General features: G+C 45.2%; 1 protein-coding gene across 8 annotated transcripts in view; it reads right to left on the bottom strand.

Annotated features, from left to right (window-relative positions):
• KLHL29 (kelch like family member 29) overlaps positions 1–25067 on the bottom strand; it is a 408570-nt gene that overhangs the window by 13342 nt on the left and 370161 nt on the right. For 7 of the 8 annotated variants that reach the window (XM_054193778.1, XM_054193775.1, XM_054193770.1 and 4 more), the window contains 5 exons: positions 23751–23949; positions 20902–21084; positions 17944–18124; positions 9259–9452; positions 723–867 (listed from right to left, as the gene is read on the bottom strand). In XM_054193778.1, coding sequence (XP_054049753.1) covers positions 723–867; positions 9259–9452; positions 17944–18124; positions 20902–21084; positions 23751–23949 — 902 coding nt within the window. Of the gene's footprint in view, positions 1–368; positions 514–722; positions 868–9258; positions 9453–17943; positions 18125–20901; positions 21085–23750; positions 23950–25067 lie in introns of those variants that run through there. The other variant, XM_054193771.1, reaches the window with a different exon arrangement.

Below are 25067 nucleotides of genomic sequence, written 5' to 3'. Positions count from 1 at the left end.
CACCCAGGGCCCGTCGTGCCGCGCGTGGACCAGCGATGGCTTTTCCCCATGAAACCGACAGCTTGGCCAGTCCCCAGCACAGGGACCCGCTCTGCGAGGGGCTGGCGCTGTACAAAGCCTGAAACAAGCCCGTCTTTCTGTAACAGCCATGTAATACTTTTTAAAAGGCCTTTAAGTGCTGCCAGTACCTGCCATGGGTGCCAAGTTTTATTTTTGTCAGCCAATTTGGGAAGTTTGTTAAAACCTGTGATCAGGATCGGGGAAGCGAGCCCAAAAAGCAATCAAAAGCACGTAATAAATAATAATTAATATCAGTGTGTGGTGCTTACTCAGTATTTTTTTTCTTTCAGGGATCTTTTAGCTAGTTAGCAACATCACGTTCCACATTACGGTGGCCTCTCCTACAGCAGGTATTTATCATCCTCCGGTTACACGTGGCAAACTGAGGAAAACAGCGTTCCTGCAGTCTGCTGGGGGAGCCCAACACACATCCCTCCCCACGATCCGTTGCGCCTGAATGTGAAGAGAACCATAGTAGGGTCCTAAATGTGCACTTTGGGAGGTGCTGCGTCCCTGAACACGTATAAAAAAAGAGATGAGGCAAACCCCCAGATGGCACACACCTCCCTTCCCCTCTCCCCTTCACTGTTAGGTAGTGTTTGCTTATTTATCACCAGAAAATGTTAAAGCACCGGTAATTCAGTTTTAATGGTTTTTCTCACCTGCAGAACTGCCTGGAGTGGTTCATGTTGGGACCTGCTTTAATATTGCCTTTTTCTGGGTCATAGATGGTGGTTGCTCGTGCATAAGCTCCTCCAAGAATAAAGATGAACCCATTGAGAGTGACTGCAGGAGCATATTTGTTATCTGTCAATGGAAAGCAACACTGAGATCAGTTTTAGGCTCAGGTTTGGAGACTGTTTTTTTTTTATTTATACATTCCCCTTATTTATAGATAAGTCACGTTTCTCTAAACCTCCAAGGCTAGGGAAAGAAAAATGAGGAAGCCTTTCCTGGTTTTATTCTTCTCTCTCCCAAGTTCTCAAAGGCATTTTTAAAGTTCATCAGTCCTTCACGCCCCAGTACGCACCTCCCTCTAAACTGGTAAAGTACAATTATCCTCTCCCAAAGCCTAATGGAGTCACCGTGAAAGCTCCACTCTTACATATGAAATTAAGATGTCAAGTTGTTTCAGAATTTTGAATTGCTTCAAATTTTAACTCAGATGCTTCCCATGCCTGTGCAGCAGCTAAGTACGGGAGAAACCCACAGCGCAGAGACACCCTTAATAATATCCAATAGTTGATTCTCTTTCGTATTCTGCTTTTGCTTGTGGGAAGGTCACCCACATAATCCAGAAGATTTTCTGAGACCCAGGTTTTTTTTCCCCTTCATCTGTCTTGTAAATTCACCCGCATTTTTATTTTCAGACGCGTGCGCACCTCCAAGCAGTCCTGCATTTTAGCAACGAACCGTGTGAGGTTGGGGTTTGAAATTACACAAGTCCCTTATCCTAAGTCAAGTCCAATCAGAGTTTCCAAGGATGCTTTAAAGTTCGTGTGTTAGCTGCGGCATTATTAGAAATACTGGTAAAACTAACCATAAATTATCAACTAAAATAACTCTAATTAAATTAGCTGACTTGTCCCTTATGCTACTAGCACGCCATATGCACATTATTAAATATGAGCCAGTTGGGCTGAAATTTCTCATGATGGTGTCTGTCTTGATGCTAATACAGGTTTTTTTAATCAACATTTCAGCGAAACCAATCAGAAGGGTCTGGGAACAAAAGATGGGAAAATACATTGCTTGACTTGAGTTAAAATAAGCCTCACAACCAGTTCTCTAAGAAGCCCGGGCCCTTTGGGGCGTGAAGCAGACGTGGCCTGGGTGGGTTACTCTGGTGTCAGGGGACACTTCTATAAAAATCATCCATATGTAGCTGTATGTTAAAGCCTCTCCAAAATCTGTGGTTTTATACGCTCAGGAAAGGGCGATTCTCTTGCACCTCCAGTGCGAGCCCTGCCGGCGTCAGCCCCTGCAATGCTCCTCCTGAGCGCGGGGAGTCAGGGCACTGCGCTGGCGAGGAGGCTCGATATCATCTTTATTACGCTCTTACACCTCTGGTAACGGCCTCTACATAACGTTGAAGGGCTCTGCCTGTTCCTCCCAGATCCATAACCCTCTGACTGTGTCCTTTTAGGAACACAGAAAGAGATGGGCTTAACCCAGCCCCCGCAGCTTTACTTTTGGCATTTGCTTACCTCTCGCGCAGCTGGCGTTTGTAACCCTGACATTCTTGTAAAACCACCTTATTCCATTACATATTTAACAAGAGATGTAATTTGACATGAGTTAAGCAACAGCTGATGAATTTCTCCAGAAGAGAGATCACCTCCCTAACTGGGGTTTGAACTGGTTAAGTTAGAAGGAAAATAACGGTTTTGTGGTGTCTGCTTCTGCTCCAGCATGGCCGTGGGGTGGTCTGGCACAGGTCATCTCACCCCGTGGGGCGGTCTGGCACAGGTCATCTCAGCCCAGGTCGGTGGGCGCCCAGGGGGATGGACAGGGGTGCAGCACCCAGCATGAAAACAGACAAAACACGTTAGGGGTTAAAGTCAGGCTCCTATTACGCTGAGTATCTACAGGCTTATGTCAAAAAACCACCGATGTATTAGGAAAATGTCACTGATCCTTGGGAACAGATGGGAAGAAACTAATTCATCCAGAAAATAGAACAAGGAGTATTCAGTTTCTTCTCAGTGCCACTAAGCCACTATAATTCATCAGAAAGACTTATCTGTCCTAACAACCCGTCTCGCATCCCTTTCCAAATCAGACTTGCATATGTGACATTTTTTCCAGTTAAGACACTCATCAGAAATTTTCCATATTTAATTATCACATCTTCCTGTTTTTTTTTTTTTTTTCTTTCTTTGACTAGCACTGTTTTGCAGGAGAATGGAACTCGCGCATAAAAAAAGAACTCCGCTCCCAAATCTCACAGGGAAATTATTTGGGGCTCCCTCAAGGCAGAAACAGTGACTTCTCAGGAGACTGAATCACTGACTTCACGTTCCTCTTTGTTAAAGAAAGAGAGGGAAACCCCTTGGTTATTTTTATAGTGATATTTTTTTCCTTTCTTTCAAACAGGCAGACAGTCTGATACTCTTGTTTCTTTTTTTAAGAGGCAATTGTGTTTGATTCTCATCAATTTTTCAATACATCACCTTTCTGTTGTCTTTCTACTGCTTTTGGTTTTAGCTACAATTTAATAAATTGGTAGAAAGTAAGCCTGAGATAGAGAAACAGAGAAATCACTGCTGTTTCTTTCAGGAAGGGAGAAGTTCACAGTGAACGGTATCCCGATCTTGATGAAGATATGGCAGCAAGGCACGAGGGACACCCCTCCAGAGACAGGTAGCGAGAAAACAGTGTGTTTTATTTTTGTTTTGTTACCATGGAGGTAGAAGTTGTTCGTGGATACAGGGAGCTTGGAATACTCAAGCCATCGTTCCTACTGCCTAGGTGTGGATGACCACCTTCGGTCTTTCCCCTTACTTCATCTCCGGTGCTATCCACACTCTTCCCCTGTTGTTGTCCTTTCCAGGGCTTGGTAATCTCATGCAAACACTCAGGAGACTCCAACTTCTGTCACTGCTTTAAGTCCTTAACATGCTCATAGTGCCAGGCGGGTGGCTGGGGAGCCCAATGCTGCAAAAGCGTGTTCTGGTTGGGCTTTTTGGTCAACGCTACTGGGCGTGAACACGAGCTCCTATGGGTCAGAGGCTTGCTGTGGGATACGGCGGGGACACTGGTTATTTCAAAAGTCTGCCGGAGTGAAGGAAAAGAGGGGAGAGGAAGCACGGAAACAGAGAAACAGCCTCCTTTCCCCTCCAAAATTCAAGTGTTGGGGCTGTTGGATATAGTCATCCATTTCAGGCTGGAAAATCTTAAATGGGGTAAGTCCAGGACAGCGAGCACACTTGAGATTAAAAGGCAGAATAAATGTAAAGGAAAGAATAGATAAAAGGTACTCTTCTCTCCAAATGGATAACATCATAACATCATTCTCCTTTGCTGTTGCCATAGGAAAATATGCAAGTATTTCTATCCTAGTGACAGGTCATTGCGGGAAGGGGTATGCACTCAACGACAATCCTTGAGCCAAGGTGCACTTCACATGGGGTTGCTAATTTAACCTACTGGCATTCTCCTCGCTGAACAATGACAGCGTGCTGTCTGTGATGTGTTTCATGGCTCTCCTATCTCTCGGTACATAATATGGTCAAGTAGCACCGTTCTGCTTTCCCTTTCATGATTGCTTAAAGATCTTATGTTGCCTTCCAGTAAAGCACTCGGTCAGAGACTGAAGTGGCATTACAATGAATGGCAGCAGCACTTCATATGGAAAAAGGTTATTAAAACCAAGCTAGTCAAGCATTTTTGTCAGATGGAAGAAATGTGGGCAAGCCACCAGTCCAGATATAAAGCCAACTGAAAGGTCTCCCTGCAGGCACGGGTGGCCGGCGGGAGGGGGGGTGGCTGATGCACGTGATGAAGCAGATTGGAGAAAGGAGACTAGTTAATAGAAACTAAATCTATTTTAATAGTCAGTGCCTCTTCCCCCCCCTGAATACTATGCAGACAAGCTCAAGAATGGCATAGTAATGGATAAGATAACGCCCCTCGGCCGCCAGAAGACTGCGGTCTGATCCTTAACATAGCTTGTGAGGCCAAAATGCAGATATTGCAATTAACAGCAGGCTCTCGGATGTCAGCCCTTCTGGCACGGTGCTCTCCTGTTAGCTGAGTTCTCATAACTACACAACCCGCCGCAGGGCTCTACGGTCGCCCCAATGACCCTTGAGCAAATCGTCCTCAGAGACCCCAAAGCTGAGCATCCTCACTCGCAAACGCTGCATTTTGCGTCAGCATGGCGGGGGATGACCCATGCCAAGGCGGAAGGCTCCACCTGCCGTCGTGGGGCAATTTCAGCATCAAGTTTACAGGCAAAATGTTGATGAACTGGAGGGAGTTGGACAAAGCATGGCCCCGCAGATGAAGCAGAGGTAGGAAGTGAAAGGGAGGACATCTGCTAAAGGGCAAACACAAAAATACTGACTGTGTTGGGGAGAGGGCGGAGTAAGTATGTGCGAGGGGAACACATCAAGGAGTGGAAAAAACCATTCTGAATAGAGGATATGGCAAATATGGAGGAGAAGTGGGTGAGACAAAGGAAAGAGAAATTCAAGCTCACTAGTGGGAAAAACACTAAGAAAAATACATTGAAGGATGAGAATTAACACTCATTGCTTTGAGACTTCTAGGTGAGAGCTGGCCAAACCCACACACGGCTATTGAACTATTGGCCTTGGGCAGAGACACAGGCCAAGACATGAATCTGGTTTTTCTTGTAAAGTCTAAAAATCAATTCATGGGAATCATTATGCATTTTAACCAAAATAAGCTATGGGCCAGTGCAGTAAAATGCGCAGATGCTGCTAATGTTGTTTTCCAGATACTTCTTGCATTCTTAGTTCTGTGATTGTCCCACTTTGGTCAGACATATCACTGCGGGAGTAAACGGTATGGTGAGGAACTAGATACTCGGACTAGATGCCAGAAACGCACATAGATCTTTGACCTCTGTGTTCCCGGAGTTCTCACCAGATTTTAAAATTTAATAGCGGTGATGATTAAACACTGGTTTTCTTACAGTCCAGAAACATTAATAAAAACTTGTAATTCCACCAGTACAGGCACTGACTGTTCAGGGTATCAAAAAAGGTGTATTTTAGTGCCCTGGCATGAAGGCACAAAGTGAACTAAGAGGCAGTGACAAGATAATTAGGCTTACTTACAATCATTGACTTCAGCATGTCTATGGCCATCTTGTTAAATAAGACAAACTTCAGGACGCTGGGCGTGAAATACATTTTTAGCAGAGCTATGTAGGACAGCCTGGCAAGAAATGGAAAGGCGGGTGCTGCAAGTACGTAGCCTGGGTTCATTTACTGTTGTAGGACTTTGGCTCAACAGTAGCAGACTTCTTGCAGCTCAAAACACCGGAAGGGGAAGTGCAAGGTGCTTTATCAAAAACATGCGGTGTGAAAGCCCCAGGAAGCTCCATTACTCCAGTAACAAGCTGTGGGCTGTGCTGCTGCAGGAACATCCGCCGGCTCCAAAGGCGGGGAAGACTGAAGCAGGGCAAAGGATAGGGAACGTCTTGGAATGTTGGAATGGAATCTCCAAACATGGACGCGTGTAATCAACACCTGCCCGAAGGCTACCACAGCATCCATGTGCAACGTGTTGGTGAGCCCAGTGTCATGCCTACTGCACACAGGCATCCATGTCCCAACACCTCCTGGCAGGTGAAGGCTAAGGAACAAATGGAAACTGGGAGTGAATTCACTGCTTATGCCTAGAAGAAACCCAGGCAGAAGAGAGCAGGGGTTGAGCTGTGTGGACTTGCTATCGGTCCCCATTCCTCATCTCCTCTGCACAGGTAGGGTGTCAGTATGCAGCCTGCTTCACCTCCCTTCAGATTAGCCAAAAAATGACCTTCCCCCTTGCCATGGTTGATGCCAGTGTTGCCTTGGGTTAGGTTGGCGCATGACGCTTTGGAAGAGATGGACCTGTTGGGTTCAGATGCGTGCCACGCTGCATTCAACTCACTATCGTAAAATACCACAGTCACTTGGGACAGGTACTACTGGTCGAAAAGTCTCCAGAGACCCTGGCTGCTTTCAATACCTGCATCTGCTGTTGCATATCTGAGCATGCTCGGGATGTTTTTAAATAATCCGTTGTCCTATTTGAGGTCAAACAGTTTTTACTGATCTCTGGGGTGACTTTAAACACCACAACTCTCCACCAGATATCTCAGTTGACTTAGCGCAGAGGGGCACCTAAGAATTCATAGATCAACGCAACAAGGCCCTGAGGCTGTCAAAGACAGTGACCACAGCAGTGACCACAACGGGGTTCACTTCAGCTCGATTTTGTAAAAAGCACCCCAAGACTCCTTCTACTCCCTCTTTGGTTTAGATAAATGTTGCCTATACTGCACTTGGCAGAGCAGCCAGTTCCTGGGGGACACTTCACAAATACAGGTGATACTATGGATCTTGTAGAGCTGGAGAAATTAAAGTATATTTCCAATATTCCCACAGTCTTTTCGTGAAGATCAGGCATCGCTTCAGCTCAGTTTCCCAGACGTTCTCCACCGGGGTGCAATTTTTCAGGTTCTGTGTTATTTTACTTTATTTGCAAATAAATTGACGTTATACATTTCCCAACAAAGACACACAGCAACTCCGCATTTCATCGTATATTTTATGCCTTCAGTTTAACTAATTAACTTTGCTTACAGCAAGCAAACATAAATACCATCTTTTAACTCCACCAGTGTCTTTCATGTATTTTTGTTAGGAAATAATAGTACACGTCCATTAGCACAATGGATGACGAACCCAACTCTGGATGGTTTGGATGATTTTTTCCAAGCACGCATGGTGTTGATGCCTGCTAGACAGTATAACGAGCCCAGGGAACAATTTCTTAGTTCCTGTGGCACTTGTACTATTTTGGTAAGGGAAAAGAATACCTCTTTGCATAATGCATTCATTTTTGCAACACGCTCCGAGTACAGGAAAATCTCAGACTGTCAGTCAGTGGATTAAATGAACAGCGGCAGCTGTAGCCACGTGATGGAAAAAGCCAGGCAATAGGGTTGTTTGCGCCGCTGTATTACATAAACATGACTTTTGCCGGTTAACGCCCTCCCGCGGGGCGCTTCATGCTGCATCATATGCGTGTCATGTTATGTTAGGCTGGACACAAACAGCAGCAAGGGAGTCGGAAAGCAGCAGCGCTGGCTGCACAGCGGAGGCTAAAGCCGTGGCTGTACCAGCTCCTCATGACCTGATCTACTAGGGAACCCCAAGAAGAGAGTCATAATAATTGTAACAAGCTACAACACAATAAAGAGCAGCTTATTTCAGCTTTCAGAATATGCCTAGGCCTTACCTGAGCACCTTGTAACTGTGCTTCTATAATGTATTACTTGCTACTCCTATTGCTCCACCAGGCTCAATGACGAGACCATGATTTTTTTTCTAAAATGAAGCACCTTATGTCACAGCTTCAACGTGACTAAGAGGTTTAGGATGGCGAAATAGTGGAACAGGTTGCCCAGAGAGGTGGTAGATGCCCCATCCCTGGAAACATTCAAGGTCTGGTTGGACAGAGCTCCGAGCAACCTGATCTAGTCGAAGCTGTCCCTGCTCATGGCACAGGGGTTGGACGAGAAGTCCTTTAAAGGTCCCAAATCATTCTACGATTCTAGGATGGAAAAGCAAGCCGCTCCAAAGCAGCTTCTCTGCAATGATTGCGTGAGTGCTGTTTCTTTGGCCACCTGAGTACAGCCAGACCGATGGGTGCCCACGGCCACCCAGCACAGAGCAGGTGGCCCAGGTCAGCTGTCACCCTGCAGTAACGTGAAGCACCCTCATGAAGCTGAATGCTAAACCTCACTTCCAAAAGCAGCCTAAGCGCTCAGGGTGCAAATTGCCGCAGAAAGCAAGTAAGTTGCAAACGTCTGAGCACTATCCTAATTTTGGAAGGAAGTCTGCACCTCTGATGTTTGCTGGTCGAGTGGCACGTTTGGCCTCTCATCTTGCTCTTTATTCTATAAAATGTTCGGTGACCTCGAGGGCATCATAAACTAATAAACACAGTTTTAATACTCTACACGTTTTGGAGATTTCAGCCTCTGAAGCACATATGCCTTTGGACACCACTGAAAAACCCCAGTTAAGAATGACCGCCGCTTCCCATAGGACAGACGACATCCTAGCAGACCCATGAGTAATAATCCATTAACTGAGCAGCGCTGCAGAACCGCGTGGAGCAACGCATGATGCCAGGATTAAGTTTCACTGCACTTTGCGATTTTTTGGATCTAAAATTACCAGTTGTCCATATCTAATAACCACTTTCCTTTCTCCTCTACTTTGAACTCATCACTTCTAGCTGATAACTAGCTGTATTAATGAGTGACAATTGCCTTCAGTAAAGAACCAGATAATTGCCTCTGGTATAATGTACCAAGCATTCCTGCCAATCTGTTGTAAACATATCTCCCCTCACCCCCCCAACTCATTTGCTTTCTGCAAAGGTATTAAAATACCTGTAGCACAGAGATTTCTGTCATAATACGGGTTTACTCTGCCACCACGCATCTCTTACCGATCATTGGAGACTCTATAAAACTCCACGAATTAGTCTGAGGGATGTAGGACTGCAAGACCCCCGCAGCTCGGCCGGCTTCGTTCACCCCACCGAAGACGTAGATCTTCCCACCACAAACGGTCGCAGCGGCCGAATGGACAGCCTTTGGCAGAGGAGCGATGGTCTCCCACTGGTTGGTTATCGTATCGTACCTAGGGCGACAGCAACCGGAGTGAGCCGAGCTAACGCAACGCAACGCTGGGCAGGACAGACAGGCAGAGAAAGCGGGCTGGGATAGAGCAGAAAGGCAGGCTGACAAGCAGAAGAAAAGCAGAGGTGGAAACATGTTTTTTTAACATCCTACAAATTCAGCCACTTGGTGAACAGTGTAATTAATGCTTTTTCTAAGCTTTTAAAACATTAAGAAAAGCCCAGGGAAAGCTGGTTCTACTTTCTGTATATGCCTCTCAAATCTCATTATAGTCCAAGCTAAAGAAACTTGAGGACACCTTTGTTGAGATGTCTTCCACTAATTAATTTCTATTAATGAGTATACAATGAGATTATTCTTGCAAATCAGCGCAGTGATATCCAATAGTAACCGGAGGCAGGGAACTGATAATATACTTCAGTGGTTCGGCTTGTGGAACACACCTCACCTACAGCGTAATGCAACACGATAGGTCGTTTTACTCTAGTTAACTGACCAGCGACGCACATTTTGTACCAGAGTAAGTTGCTTCCATTTAATTTTCATTGTGCAAACCAAACTACGCGCTTCATTTTGCAGGATGCTGCAAACGTTAATGCTGGAATAAGATTTCACCATCGCATCCATATTTGACATGAAGCAAACAGAAAAGAGTATGCATGAAAGTGCTAAATTAGTTTTAAGGTCACCAGTATCTGATTTAATTAAGCTGTTGACCATAAGGGATGTGCAGTTAATAATCCATGGATGAAGATTCATTTTAGACAATGTCACAAGTACAGACGTCAATTTTTTTTTTAAAGATAATGTGGCAGGGATCCAAATAGCTGCTCTAAAATGAGTCTTGGAGACAGTGGAAAATAATGCGATTTTTAGGCTTCTGTATTTCCATGTAATGGCATAATCAGTCAAACAGGAGTTTCCTACGTAGTGATTATTCAAAATTGTTGACTGCAAGAACAGAAGCCTCATCACCCATTCAGGGCTTTTGCTCTTAGTATTAGTGATGTGCAATACGCAAACATGAAATGAATCCCTGGCCATCAATCCATCTGTAAAGAAAGACTTAGTGACAGGGGAATTCTCCTTTGCAACACGTTCCTCAAATTCTCACTGCACAAACTTGGGGAAAATAAAAGGGACAAAAGATATAAGCGGCGGAAACAGCACAAAATAATGTGCTTAATGAAAACGCATTAATGAGTTTCCAAGTAATATAACTGAAAGTAATTAACACACCCATAAAAATGAAGCAAGAGCAAGAGGGAGGCAAACTTTAACTAAAAAAAATATATGGAAAGCCCCTTATAATGAGCATGGAGAACCGCCATTTACGATGCTGTAAATTAGCTACTGAGAAATTAAATTCGTCTACAACGAAGTTATCAAAGAGGAAAAATATAACAAGATTAAACAACACGGTGCTGGGAGCATTCAAGGCGACACACCTATATTGGGCTGATTCTCAACATTTGGTACCGAACTGGAGCCTGCAGATGGATGTCTGACTGCACAAGCAGCTCCTCCAGGTACGGCACCACGTGCTGCAGCTCCTGCGTCTGCCCACAGCGCTGGGGGCAGCACTCGTGTCCACCCTAGCAGATGTCCAAAAATCTCGCAGAATATAACAAGTTTCATACATGGCTTTTGGGTTACGCTTTGCTTGCTGTAGTAAACTGAGGCTTGGTAATTTAATTGTTGATGTCTTACTGTATAATAAAAGCTGGTTAAGAAATCGGTTAGAATTGGTTCAAACTGGGCACAGAAACTGGAGCTGAGAAAAACTGACCCCATGTGCCTGTCCAGTTCCTTGGCTTCCAAGATATAAATTATTTGTGTCACCTGACACGTATTGTCTCACACCATCCACTCTGACTCGGCACCAGGAACATCTGTGGCCAGTCAAAGTGGCCTGAGATGGGACGGTGAGCAGCCGCGCTGCCTTTCCCAGCGCTGGCACAAGTACCTGGCAGACCACAGCTGCCAAGACAGATGTGTTCCTGCCATCAGCTGATCCTTCTAATACATTTTTGGGAAGGAGGGGTTATACCCTTCACATTTGCTGTGGGTTGGCTATGGTTGAGGACTGCGTCTATAGGAATACTGGAGAAAGGTTCAAATTACAAAGACAACAGTCCCTTTTCTAGATGAATTTCACTATTGGGACCTCAGGTCCCCTAGACCCCATTTTTCACTGCTCTCTCTTTATGCTCTACAGCAACAGAACTGATCTTTGTGTTTTCTACCCTCCTTTATCTGCCACCAGAAAACCAAAAATGACCAAATGATGAAAGCCACAGGCTGCAAATCTACTGGATGCAGGTGCAAGTGGGGCAGCTTAAAAACCACTCTTGTCTTGAGGGTCATTTGGTTTAAAAACCAGTCAACACAGGCATCTAACATGGGTTTTGCATGGGCTGCTCAGTGAAGCAAACCTCTTAAGTAAGTTCCTAACTTACCTCTGGAGCTGAAGAATAGAAGTTGGTGCCTTCAAGTCCTCCTGACGTCTGTCCAGCAAGCCCCACCATCCCTTGGGAATTTATTCCTCTGGCTCAATCCCTCCTTACAAAACTGCAGACCTGATTTCTAGTCTCTGTTTTGCAAGGTGTTTTTTATTTTTTTATTTTTCCTGTTGGATTATAAAGCTGTCTGCTATCAAATCTCTCTCTTTCATGTGTGGACTTGCAGAAAATAATAAAGTCACCTCTTCACCTTCTATGGAATAAACTAAGTAGTCTAAGCTCCTTAAGCCTCCCACTGCAAGGCAGGTTTCCATCATTTTGGTCTATCTCAAGTCAGCTCCTAATGTGTTCACACAAGGATTTGCACCAGATTAACTGAATTGGTTTAAAAATTAATAAAGTTGAATCTTTGTAACCTTCCAGGACAGGAAATAATGACACCTGCTTTACCTCTCTGCCCTAGGGCCTTTCCATCTGTGGCAGCATCTCCGGCATTGCCACTGCTCCACCACCACTAGTGCTAGTGGGGCTCCTTAGCGGCCTTTAACACCGGCTCTGCTCAAGGGCCAGCGGGGAGGGAACTGATTTAAAGAATAATCACTTTGATCTCTTTCCATTAGTCAAGCTTTGCACTTGATTCCCCTGTTTGAAGCCGTAGATGGAGACTTAATGGGAGCTGGCTTCGAGCCAGGCAACGATTTTTCTTCCCTCTCCTGCACTGCTCTCTCCAGTTCTGGTGTGTCCATCCCTGTCCTTGGCTATGGGCCTGCCAAGCCCATCCAATTTGATGAACTTGGAACTTCAAGGACATCTCCTTTCACATGACTGGTATGTGTTTTTGCAGTCTTTGCATGCCATGGACTCACGTGCGGTTTTACACGGATGCCCTTGCAGGCCTTCCTCTGCCCCCAGAGCGGTCCCTGCAACCCCATGGTCCATGGCCCTGCCGTGCTCCGGGCATCGGGCTTTCCACGCGTGCAGGACGTGTCTGTCCCCGCCTGTCTCTTCACGTGCACCGAGCACTGTCGTCTCACCTGACCCTTGCGCGGTCGCTACCCTCTGCTTTCTGTATTATTTATATATCCATGATATGGCAAATGACCTGAACTGAAAAAAACCTGAACCCAGCAGAAAATACAGCCCAGGCCTGAAAGAGCAGAGGCAGAAATGACCTTGCTGGTTTTCACAACTCTCCACTCTGAGGATCCCATCCGTGGGGCTGATCCTCCTCTTGCTTTGCTCATTTTGTTCAGCGCCCCCTTACATCATGGTCAGTCGCTTACAGACATGCACCCTCCAGTTTCTCATACATTATTTCATTCTGTTTGCAGGAAAGCTGCTATTTAAAATAAAGCCGTACGGTGTCATATTGATCTGCTCTTCAGATGATTCACATGTTGTTTAAAATCACATTAATGGATTACTATTTTTTGCCTTTTTTATTTTCTTCTGACTGTTCTGAGGGGCTTAAGAAAGTATCCTTGGACAAGGCTATATATTTAATTTTCTTAAGATGTCAATAAAACAGTAGGTTCTGAAGCGGTTTCTAAAGCTTATAAAGCTCATACTTTACATTGAATTTTTTAGACTGCCTTCCAAGTACACAGTGCCAGCCGAAGTAATCTCCCAATTTTAGACAACCCTATTGTAAAAGTGCTGTCAGGTCAAGGGGATTCATCTTCTTCTGTCCTTCAAACAGATAATAACCACAAAGCACCCACATTTCCACACTTTTAGTCGCATACATTGTCTTGTCAGCATACGCAGTCTTCTCGGCTCTCAAATTGCATATATTACAGGGCCCATCCATTATCTAAGAACCTAGTTCGTGGATCCATTTCATTTCGCCGCCTCCCAACTCAACTCATCTCTCAGAAGAAGACAGAAAGCGTAATACCCTCTCGCCTAACACCTAATGACTCACTCCCTGTCACACAGGAACTTGCCAGAAGGGCTTGATGGAGAACTGCAGTCGCACCGTTATTTCCCTAAACACTCATTCCAAAAACATAACTCTCCCTGAACATATACCCGTGTACAGCCACAAAAATGGACTTATAACTCAGACCCTCTGGCACATGCATATTGTTTTAAGATGAGTAACGAAGGACTCCTACCCGTCTGTTTGTGATAGTCCTGTAATATTCTCCACCAAGTCGGAATTTTTACTGCCTCTTTGCAGACAAATGGCAGATAAAGGGTAAAAAATCTCAGCCCTGTTGAAGTTGATGGGAAAACACCCACTGATTTAAGTGGCACCAGAATTTCTGATTGAGGCTGCACCCTTCAGCATCAATGGCACAACCGAAAGCACGGGGAGAGGAGCACAGGAGCTGATGCCAGAAACCACCACGAGTCCGGTGGTCCCGACTTGCTTTAATGCTTTTTAACGGTGCAGCAGATGAATTAGGTGCAGTCAGGTGGTAGCATGTACAGCTAAGATGGCCTGACATCTGTTTTTAATAAACGGAATGCAATAAAAACATCTTTGTAAGTTTTTAACCATTTAGGATGAAATATTCCAAGAATTCCAGGAAAAACAGGTGGAGAACAAGAAGCAAATTGGGAGAAAAATGTTATTTTCTCCATCTTCTATGTGACACCATGCAGTCTCCATGTTCTGGGGCTGCTAACTGTTGAGGTCAGGGTAGGTCACTTTGGACCGGAGATGTGCCCTCTATCCCGCCAGCAAAACGCATCGAAACCTGCCGAAAGCTGGGCACGGTCATGCTTGAGGTAACTGAGCAAGCAGAATGTGGTTGGGAAAGATAAGCTGCATGTGGGCGAGGGGATGGGGTAGATGACCCAGAGGGGGAGGGTGTCCAGTGCGTTGTCCCTCACGCTGGTGGCACAGCCCAGGACCGCACGGTGCATCGGGCCTCCATCCGGGTGGGTAACAGGGCTATAACCTCAGATGTCTCCTTTGGGGTGAAAAACTAACCAAAACGCAAGAGTGCGTGACCCTGAAATTCAACACCGAGGGGAACAATGTTAACCTCAGAGGTAAATGTCATTTTTGGCATCACCTGACTTGGAGCATATGATCACGTCTCCTTATTTTTTTAATATAGTCCTTTTGCAAGACCTGCCGGAATGACAGAGAGGTTTCCACCCTCCTGAGAGATGGTATCTCAGTGTCCCATCCAAAGCAACACAATATTTGAAGAGGAACATGCAGCCCGCACCAAAGTACGGTGGGAGAGGGCCAGTTGCTTGGAGCTCTTGGGGGGTTGAAAGAAAGAGAGGGCAAAGTCACGAAGTGAGGATTAACTGCGCTGATGACCTCAGACAACTGAGCAATTAAAGTGGCTTTACTTTGTATTTTAATGCAGTGTTTTTTAAAGTTGCAATGCAAATTCAGAAAGCCTCATTGCTTGCAAAAGTGGGGACAGTGATTTGAATTCCTGAACGCTTGCACAAATTAGCTGCCTGGTCCAAATGGGAAACGCTTTTGCCTGAAAAGGCATGACTTTGCTCAGTATAGCTACCAGGGTCGGCTTTTTCCCACCTGCATTTCTAACTGCAGACCCCTGGATCATCCTTTCCGAAACAGACAGCTTCAGCCATGACATACTTTGCTTCTGTCATCCCCCGCTGTCATTTTAATACAAAGAATAAAAAAGGAAACATCCCCAAACCTCCCTCATTTCTTGGCATAACCCAAAAGAGTCCATGTAGCACTTTTTCCATAGCTGCGTCTCACAAGTCACTTTATAGACAGTAGCAGATTAATTATAACCATGGGTTTAGCAAATCCCCATGACAAGACATCCTTATTGTGGTCGGGACAGTGTGCGCTGAAATGATAGGGAGGAAATCAGCTCCTTTCCCACATAAAAGTCTCTTGGTGGGCTTGTTACTACTGAAAACCAGCGTGGCCGCTCTCCCTGAGCCGTGCAGGGTACGGCGGGGGGCTGAGCGCGACTTTGCAGCTGCAATGTCATTCGTGGCAAGGGCCTGGGTGACTGAGATGAGAAGGAAGGAGAGGGAGAGACTTTGCTTGATTTGGGGTTCGTTCAACTGACCGATGTTTTGGGTGCTTTGTTAAAGAGAGACTGCGAGAATCAGCGCAGAGAAAGAAATGAGACTCTGGGAAAAATAAAACGAGATCATTCAATCAACGACGTCTATCAAGACACCTAGCCGCGATAGCGTTATTTCGATGTTCCTCTTTATCAAGAGATGGAATGAAAGACTGCATCTCTTTCCTGGGCTCTCTCCTTCCCACGTTCACAAAAACATTCCTGCTAGTTAAAAATGTGCTGACTCAAACGACAGCACGAATACCTTCAGAAATCAAAAATAAATCTGCATAGGATGGTGAGATTTTCTTCAAAGCCAGTCCCAAGGGCAGCGCCCACCTTAAGCTCAGAGTAAGGAGGGAAGCAACACTCAGGTGTTGCCCTCACGGCTATGATTTACCATCCAGCCTTCCCTGACTTGCCGAGAGCACCAGCACCAACCTCAGTTCTTCAGCCCATGCCCGGGCTGGGAGGGAAGGCTACCCGCAGACCTTGTCCCACAGCACATCTCCTTTCCTTTTCCCGCATCCTTGTCTCCTAGTGCCAAATTTGTGAACACAGAGGAACACAGAACTACACGTGAGCGGTGATCACTCAGCACCAGCCAGGATCTCCCTGGCCGGGCGCACGTGCCCCAAGCTGCTCTGCCCCATGCGCTGAACTAGGCAGGAATCCTTCGGGAAATAAGAAGTCATCGCATGATTAAAGATTGTATCAAAAAGCGGATCTGCGGAAGGAAACTTGATTTTTTTGGCATTTCCTAATTTCCCGAGTGTTTGAAACATTAATAAACTTTTAATGCAGGTTTTGGCATTCAGTATTTACAGTATCTACCTAAATGAAAAAATAAACACCCCCTGCATAAACGCAGCATAAACGTTGCAACACCAAAATCCAGAAATAACAGATTGAAAGCAAATCTTTCTTAATGACCTATCCCTATTCTGGATTGCCTGTTAAAGCAACTTATACTAGGAACTGCTTGCTTCAAAATGTTGCCGAAGAAATATTCAAATTCAGCACTTAAAACTGAAAAAAACCCCACCACACTCGTATTTTTGGTTGCCAGATTCACTAAGGAAAAATATTTCACAAAAAAAATGTATCATTAATCTATTGTCACAATGTATTTTTAAGTGGTTGGGTAAGGCTAGGGCTGTGTTCATCTTTTTGGAATGGAATATTCTTGTACTGCATTTCAAAGCGGTTTCTATTTTTTGATGAAAATGTTAATATTCATATAAAATTTATGGGTTTATTGAACGTTATGGTTGACATGAAATTAGTTAGTTTTGGAATTCTACTTTGTGAAATGTTTCTTTTGTGCTTTTGTTTCTTCCTGTATTTTTTAAGTTCCGTGTGAGAAAAGGAGTCTTCTTGAAAAGAGAAATTTCCATTCTCTCCCACCTCTTTTCAGCCCCTCTAGGCCAGGAATTCCAAACTGTTTCCACTTATCGACTGTTTTACTCGGAGCTTGGCAGGTCCCAGCCCCAGGCCAAGAGCACAAAGGGAGGATTTTCCTTCCAGCCAGGTCAAGGCTGACGTGCTTTACCAGGAGAGCGCATGCGAGAAACTTACTTTGCTCTTGCTTTTTTGGGGTTTAAAAAACAAAACAAAACAAAAAAACCCCAAAACAAAAAAAAAAGGAAAAGGATTATTGTGATCTGTAAAGACTTTCATCCGTACTAAATTCAAAGGAAGTTTATTAGTTCATTGTATAATCTGTGTAAAGTGTCCAAAGAGGCTTAATTCCACTCTTCCCTCCCGCGAGCAAACCGACAAACAAACTGGCAGCTTTCGTCTTTGGTTTTGAAACAATGCTTTCCACTGAAGCTTTAAAAAACAAATCTAATCCTGCATAGTTTCCTCCTTTCTTAGCTGTTATAAAAGCTTATTTTAACACATGCAGCCCATTTGATGTGTCCTTTAAAAGGGAAATGGACTTTTAGCACAGCATGAAGAAAAAAGCTCCAGCAAACAGCATGGTTTGGGTTTTTTTTTTTTTTACCTTTCCACATGGTCGACGTTGCCTGCCACACCGACCCCTCCAATGGTATAAATTTTCCCATCGTACACCAGACTGTTATGTCGACACCTTGGGACTGTCATGCGGGACACGAGGTTCCAGTTATCGAGCAAGGACATGTAACACCAGACATCAGCGAGCGTGACACCCGACTCCATGCCGCCTGGCACCGACGTGCGGGTGAGGGAAAGAAAAGGGGAGAATTACGTGAGATCCTGGAACGGCAGCAGCTTTGCACACAGCAATCAAAGCCAGCTACAAAGTAAAAACTCTTCAAATGACATTTGACTAATTAAAATAAATCACCCTCAATACTGAGCATCTGTTCCGATGATGCATATCTGTGTCATTTATTCATGCGCCCCAAAGGCTGGGTTTTTTTTTTTTAATAAGATGACAAGAAGAAATCAAGATGTCAGACTATGAGGGACACGTACATAAGGGGATAGACCCTTTTCAGTGTTCATAAATAACTTCCACTCTATTAAATTACTGCAACACTTGCAAGAAGGTGTCAGGAGGCAGAGCCTATCTTGGCTTGCGAGACACAGGCCAGTCTGAAATCTAAAAGGCTTAATGCAGTGACGGATTGAAGCAGCACATACATGGGCAGAATAAAGTCAGTGATTGCACCGTAGGCTTAATGCCTCATTTTTAGGGACAAATTTCTGATTTATTTTCATTTGCTGATAAAGGAAAGAACGAGCTGTACCACTCCTGTAAAACAGTTCGAGATGCTCCAGTGAGACATTTATATCGGTCATTTTTGTAACTTCTGACTGAAGCTTCCAAGGTAGCCACTTAGTGGGTGTCTTACTATCCCCATTTTGAAGCACAAAGAGGTGAAATGATCTATTTGGGACCACACTAGGAGTCAGTGGCCGAGCCAGGAAAAGAAACTAGACTCAGTTCTGTGGTTTAATGAGAAAACCAGGCTTCCTCCTTGGTATTTTGCTCTCCAAACTTATGCTATGTGGTGTGGGGTCCGGTACTTGGAGCTTGCAGGAGTTCATTCCCACTTCTCTTTGTTCCCCTTCCCTTTTTCCTGCGTCTTGTAAGTTTGAGCAAAGCAAAATATCAACCGACACTCAGCTCGGTCTCCAGCCATGCGGGATTTTCAGCTCTCCTGTTGTAGCCACCACCGCTCATCCAGATTCAAGGGAAAAGAGCTGAAATGAGCTTTGAATTTAGGATTCAACAGCTGTTATTAGCAGGTATGGCACAGCCGAAAATGGCTCTACATATTGGAAAGTACCTCAGCTAAGAATAACTGAAAGTCAACATCTCACAAAAACCTCCATAGAAAGCTTTTGTTCCAGTGGCAAAACGAGCATGGGCAAAAAACCACCAAGAAACAATTTCCAATCAATCCTTAGGGCCTCTATGCAGTATTAATGGAATTTAACACCCCAGGCAGTAATTTACTGTGGAAAATGCAGTGAGGGAACTCGGCAAGGGAAAGGCAACAGCTGTAACCCCTTACTGGTACTGTCTGGTGCATCCATGCTCCCAACTACACCCTCGGATCGCACACATCCACATCTCCCTGCCCAGGCTCCTCTTTTTATCATCAAACCTCCACTCAGCTGCCATCAGAGCGTCCTTGCATCGCCTGCTGGGAATTACTTTTCCCCCTCCAGCCAAGCAGAGGTACCACCAGACTACAAAAAACCAGACACCGTGATGCTACGGGCGCAGCACCAACAGCTACTTTGGGAGTTAAAGCCTTTTAAGGAGCGTGGTCTCAGTTTCATCGAAACTAAGAAGATTACAGGGCTAGTGACTACTGTCAAAAGAGAGGTTTCAACAACAAGTACAAAACGTGAATGCTCCTGTAAGCAAATACTGTAAGTGTAGGTCACATATTCAGCAGTTCAGCCTGTCTGTCTCAAATTCCATAACCCACCATTTAGACTAAACTACAGCCAGTATTTTAAATTGTGTTTCTATGGCAGTGAAACCTCTTTGCATGCTTGATGGTTGTCAGACCTATTTTCTTCACGTTGCAACCGCAGAATATTGCTGTTGACTGCTTTGAGAGAACGTTAACGCTGCAGAGAAATGGAGAATGATAAAAGCAGGGAAATCCCTCTCTCCCAACCTCCCTCACGCTTGTCTTTCCCCACCCCCGCCACCCCGGGAGCAGCTAGGTACAACTCCTGGATGTCCTGCGTTGTAAGGAGGAAACTTTTCTGCCAGCCCAGTAAATCTGGGGGATGAAGGGATGGAGAGCAGCCCTGTGGAGATGGACTGGGGGATAATGGTGGATGAAAAACTGGACATGACCTGGCAATGTGAGCCTGCAGCCCAGGAAGCCAACCACATCCTGGGCTGCATCCAAACAACCGTGGCCAGCAGGTCGAGGGAGGGGATTCTGCCCCTCTGTTCCACTCTGGTGAGACCCCACCTGGAGTCCTGCATCCAGCTCTGGAGCCCTCAGCACAGGAAAGATATGGACCTGTTGGAATGGGTCCAGAGCAGGCCATGAAGCTGATCGAAGGGCTGGAGCACCTCTGTTGTGAGGACGGGCTGAGAGAGCTGGGGTTATTCAGCCTGGAGAAGAGAAGGCTCTGGGGAGACCTTATTGAGGCCTTTCAATATATAAAGGGGGCTTATAAGAAAGACGGAGAGAGACTTTTTACCAGGGCCTGTAGTGACGGGCCAAGGGCCAACACTTTTAAACTGAAAGAGGGCAGATTTAGATTGTACATGATTTTTTATGATGAGGTTGGTGAGACACTGGAACAGGTTTCCCAGGGAAGCTGAGGACGCCCCATCCCTGGAAACGTTCAAGGTGAGGTTGGATGGGCCTTTGAGCAACCTGATCTAGTGGAAGATGTCCCTGTCCATAGCAGGAGGGTAGGAACTAGATGATCTTTAAAAGTCCCTTCAACCCAAACTATTCTGTGATTCTACGTTTCTATGAAATCTGATGCTTACCTGAGAGATAGATGTTGTCCCCAGCACTGACCACGCTGAAAAACTCTCGATCATAGAAGGGCAGGCTGGCCAACGGGTACCACTTGTTGTTTTGTGGATTTAAGCAAGTGACCGCTGTTAAAGCACGTTGATTCATGCCGATCATCTGACGCCCCCCAACTAAGACTATTACCTCGGCCACGCCTAGGATTCAAGAAAAATAATATTATAAAAAGTTACATCTCTCAACCAGGCAGAGGCCTATCAAAAAATACTCGGCAGTCGGGGTAATTTTAATGCATCACATAAAAATCTGTTTTAGACTGTGCAATGAAACCAGGAAGGGTGAGAAAAAAGGGAGTGTGCATGTGTGGGAGAGCAGTGGGTGAGGAATGACACTATGAACATCCTTGGGAGAACTTGGGAGGGAGCATGCCATCTGGGCAAAACTTGAAGGGGAAAGAAAAAAAGGCCTTTCCATGTAAAGATGTCTGTTGACTTCAACAGTCTTCGAGTGAGACCTGCACGTAGCAAATTCCTGTTCCACTGAAGAAAATGGGAATTTTGTCAGGGATTGTGATAGCTTTGGAGCTTGGCCATTATCCAGGGAAAGTATGTTTGGACTTCAACCTGAAGAAGGCATTCTCACACTAAAAGCTAACGTCTGGAGGAGACTTAGGCTATGGTTATGGTTCTTTGTCCTGATCTTCCCTCTCCATATACTCTATGAACAGATCATTTTCTGGTGGGTTTGTTTGTGCTTCTTCCAGAGAATGAAGGTTTTCCAGGTGTGGATAACATGTACTCAAGCTATGGATCAGCATCTAGGTGCTAGAAAATGCAACGGAGACAGCCCCTGCCCTAATATAGTTATTAATTGAGATTTATCTGTGCTTGAACAGCTCGCCCAAGCCCACAACATGCAGCAAGTCAAATTCCCTGTTTGTGCAAACGGATAAAATTTTTGCAATCCATTTTTGCAATTTATTCCCACTTTACAGCCAGAGCTGAGTCAAATCCGATCCAAGCGTTACTCCAGACTCATCTCCACAGTGATGGATCGCAGTTTAACTCTGTGACGTTTTCTGGCTCCAACCCTGAGAGTCAAGTGCTGGGGATGGTTTGGATTTAGTGTTTAGCAGAAGTGTTAAAAATCTTTCTGCAGCAATTGTAAGCCCCAGTGCAACTTGTTGCCAGGAGAGGTGGGCTCAGAAGTAGGACCACGAGGCCACGAGTCGGAAGGAATCACCATTTCATGAGCTGTGCTCGCGGCCAGACTCATTGCTGTGATGTGTTACGGTGCCCAGCCCAGAGACAAGTGTGCACAGGCCGGGGGGGTGGGGGGGGTCAGAAGCGCAGAAGTGAGATTGCCAGCAAGAGAGATTAGGAGCCGCGGCGGAGAGAAATGCGTCTTCAGAGTAATGGATTATTGTCATTCTTCATTAGCTTTTTCAAAAAATATATTTGTGTCATTCAAGCAAGGTTACTCTCTAAAAAGTTATTAAGTTAAAGTGCTGTACAGTTTTAAATAAATATTTCTCAGTAACAAGAGATCATTATTTTTGTGCCATACCAGAAAATCTAATCACCTGTGCAAGACATAACTTGATTATAATCAATGACCTCGAGAGGGCATGTGACATGCTGCAGAGAGTCCACAAAGGGTGTTTAGAGATCCTTTGTGCCTACGTGAATGCCGCTGATATGCAAAATAACATGATTCTATATAATTAGACTCTGACCTAAAAAACTACAATCACCCTCTCTTACCCTGAGAGAATCACTTTTCCCTCATCAACAAGCTTCTGGAAATGGTTCACATTACACCTACAATTTTATATACATAAAATAAGCACTTTTCAAAAATCCCTTCAAACATCACACCATTAGTTGTCTTCAATGAAAGACTTTTTAGGGTAGATTGTTATTGAAAGTCCTCTACACTTCATCCTCCTGAAAGGTGCCTTGATGAGGCAGGCTCCAGAAGCTGCAAATGCCGTGGTTTGATATGCCGTCTCCATGCCACATTAGCATTAGTGGCAGCGCCGGAAAGTTTTGCCTGGCTTTGCGATTGTACTGACGGGAGGCAGAAGTACAGGCAGCACGTTAAAACAATACACCTGTTTCATCCGACTCCTTCTGGGATGCGGTTTTCCTACATGGTATTTGTACTACTCTCTGTTCAACAAATATTTAGGATATTTCTCACACTGCCGTGATACGGGCTCTGCTGGCGAGTCGGGCACTTGGGTTTTTCTCATGTATTTTTCCAAAAAGGAAAATGTGCGCTTTCCTCAGGCGAGAAACTTCTTGAAGCAGCACAGTTCTTGACAGCTGCTGGGTTTTTAAAAGGGAATATATTGTGTATGATCCACTTGTTTGGGAGGCAGCAAACAACCTGGACTGGTAGTGTAAGACTCACTGTATGAAAATAATGTGTTTACATAGCTCTGTGGAAGTGAAGCTGTTTTATGAATATTAATCAGCTACCCCCTGCAAGAGTCTGAGTGGCAAAGAAGCAAATATCACATATTTTTGCAGCTACAGAAACTGAGGCATGGAGGGTTCACTTTCAGGACAACGGGGGAACATTATGGTTTTTGCCAAAGCTAATAATTCCTCAAAATCAGGCTACATTTAAAAATCATTTCAGGAGCGTCCATCTAAAAACACTCGTCTGACCATCAGGAGAGGTTCTTAAATGCTTGAGCAAAACAGAAATGTAAAACTGAATTTGAAGTATCATCAGGCTCCAAGAAGGAGCCGAAGGAAGGAGCTGAGGTCTGTGCCCCATCCCAGGGCATGTCCTGGCCGTGCCCGAGAGCTGCCGGAGCGGCGAGCTGGTATCACCGAAGGAAGTTTTGCTTTACCTGCAGAGAGCCTGGGCCGGGTCCTCGGCGTCTGCATCTCTTGTCGGGCATGTGGCAGCATGTGATAACGTTTGGCTTCGTTCACTAGGTCCCGGCAAGCCTCTGAAGACTTTATCAACTCCTCGTTGTCAACAACGTTCAGCAGATAGCTGGGATGGATGAAGGGGAGGCGCACCACTGCCAGCAGCTCCGCGGCATACTGCGGGGGGGACAACAATAATAACATACTGCAGCCTTTGTGCCACTTGGCATCTCCGCCTCCTTCCCTGCACGCTGTCCCCTGTCACCCCACCTGGAAAGACACTCGTCATGGATGCTGCGTACAAGCCCGGCCTAGCAATCGGGTGGGACAGAGACAATGCGGCCCTCGGTGCTCCCCGACCCAGGCTGGTTTTGGTCCCAGACGGATCAGAAATAGTCTTCAAAAGGTGGCGACCCTTGTTATGTACCACTGTATGGGGGGATTTTTGAAACAAAAGCTCATCCTGAACTCTGGCTGAATGTAACACCTGGTGCACTGGAGCCATGGTGTAAGCTTTCGAGTTTTCTGAATTAACCTTGAAATGTAAGTGTGGTTGTTGCATTGTAAAAAAACCCCTAAACTAGTTTTTTCTGTCACTCTAAACGTGAAACAAAACCCAGTAAATAGGATGGATTTCATAACCGCTATGGCAGGAACTGAACAATACCAGCCAATTTGCTAAAAATCTTTTAATATATAGGGTTTATTTGTTGGTGAAACAAATCATGTAGTTCTAGATTTTGGGGAAGTCAGACTCCAGAGGGTGCTATACAAATACTGACAGTAAGTTTCATCTTCTAAATAAATACATTACACCTCAGAGGGCAAAGGACACCTGAGCAAATGAAGCTGTCTGTCACTGAACACGGCTTAAAGGAGAACAAAACCCCAAGAGAGAAAACTGCAATCGAAAAACCGAGAGTCCATCCCCAGATTATTCTTTTTATATATAATTGCTTATATCATAACACAGCGAAAGAGTACAATGAAAAGTGGTTCTCGAGAAGAAACGCACACACACAGGATGCAAACTAAGGGTGCGCAGCAAGAAAAGATAATCATCTGTTGTAATAAATATTCATATAGCAGCAGCGTCCAAAGATCCCAACTGGGATTGAGGCCAGGATGCAAATAAATATTCCTGAGGTCCGCGCGACCGGTCCTGAGAAACGCTGGGTGCCAGCAGTATCTGCTGGCCTGCAGATGCCTCTGGTCTTCCAGAAGCTACTTGGCTCTCGCTTTCAGCCGTGTGCCTGTCCCTGCAGCGCAGGAGAGCCAAGTCACAGCAGGAGCAG

This window comes from Rissa tridactyla, chromosome 3, assembly GCF_028500815.1.
Source record: "Rissa tridactyla isolate bRisTri1 chromosome 3, bRisTri1.patW.cur.20221130, whole genome shotgun sequence".
Lineage (NCBI taxonomy): Eukaryota > Metazoa > Chordata > Aves > Charadriiformes > Laridae > Rissa > Rissa tridactyla.
This window is presented reverse-complemented; position numbering and strand designations above follow the sequence as displayed.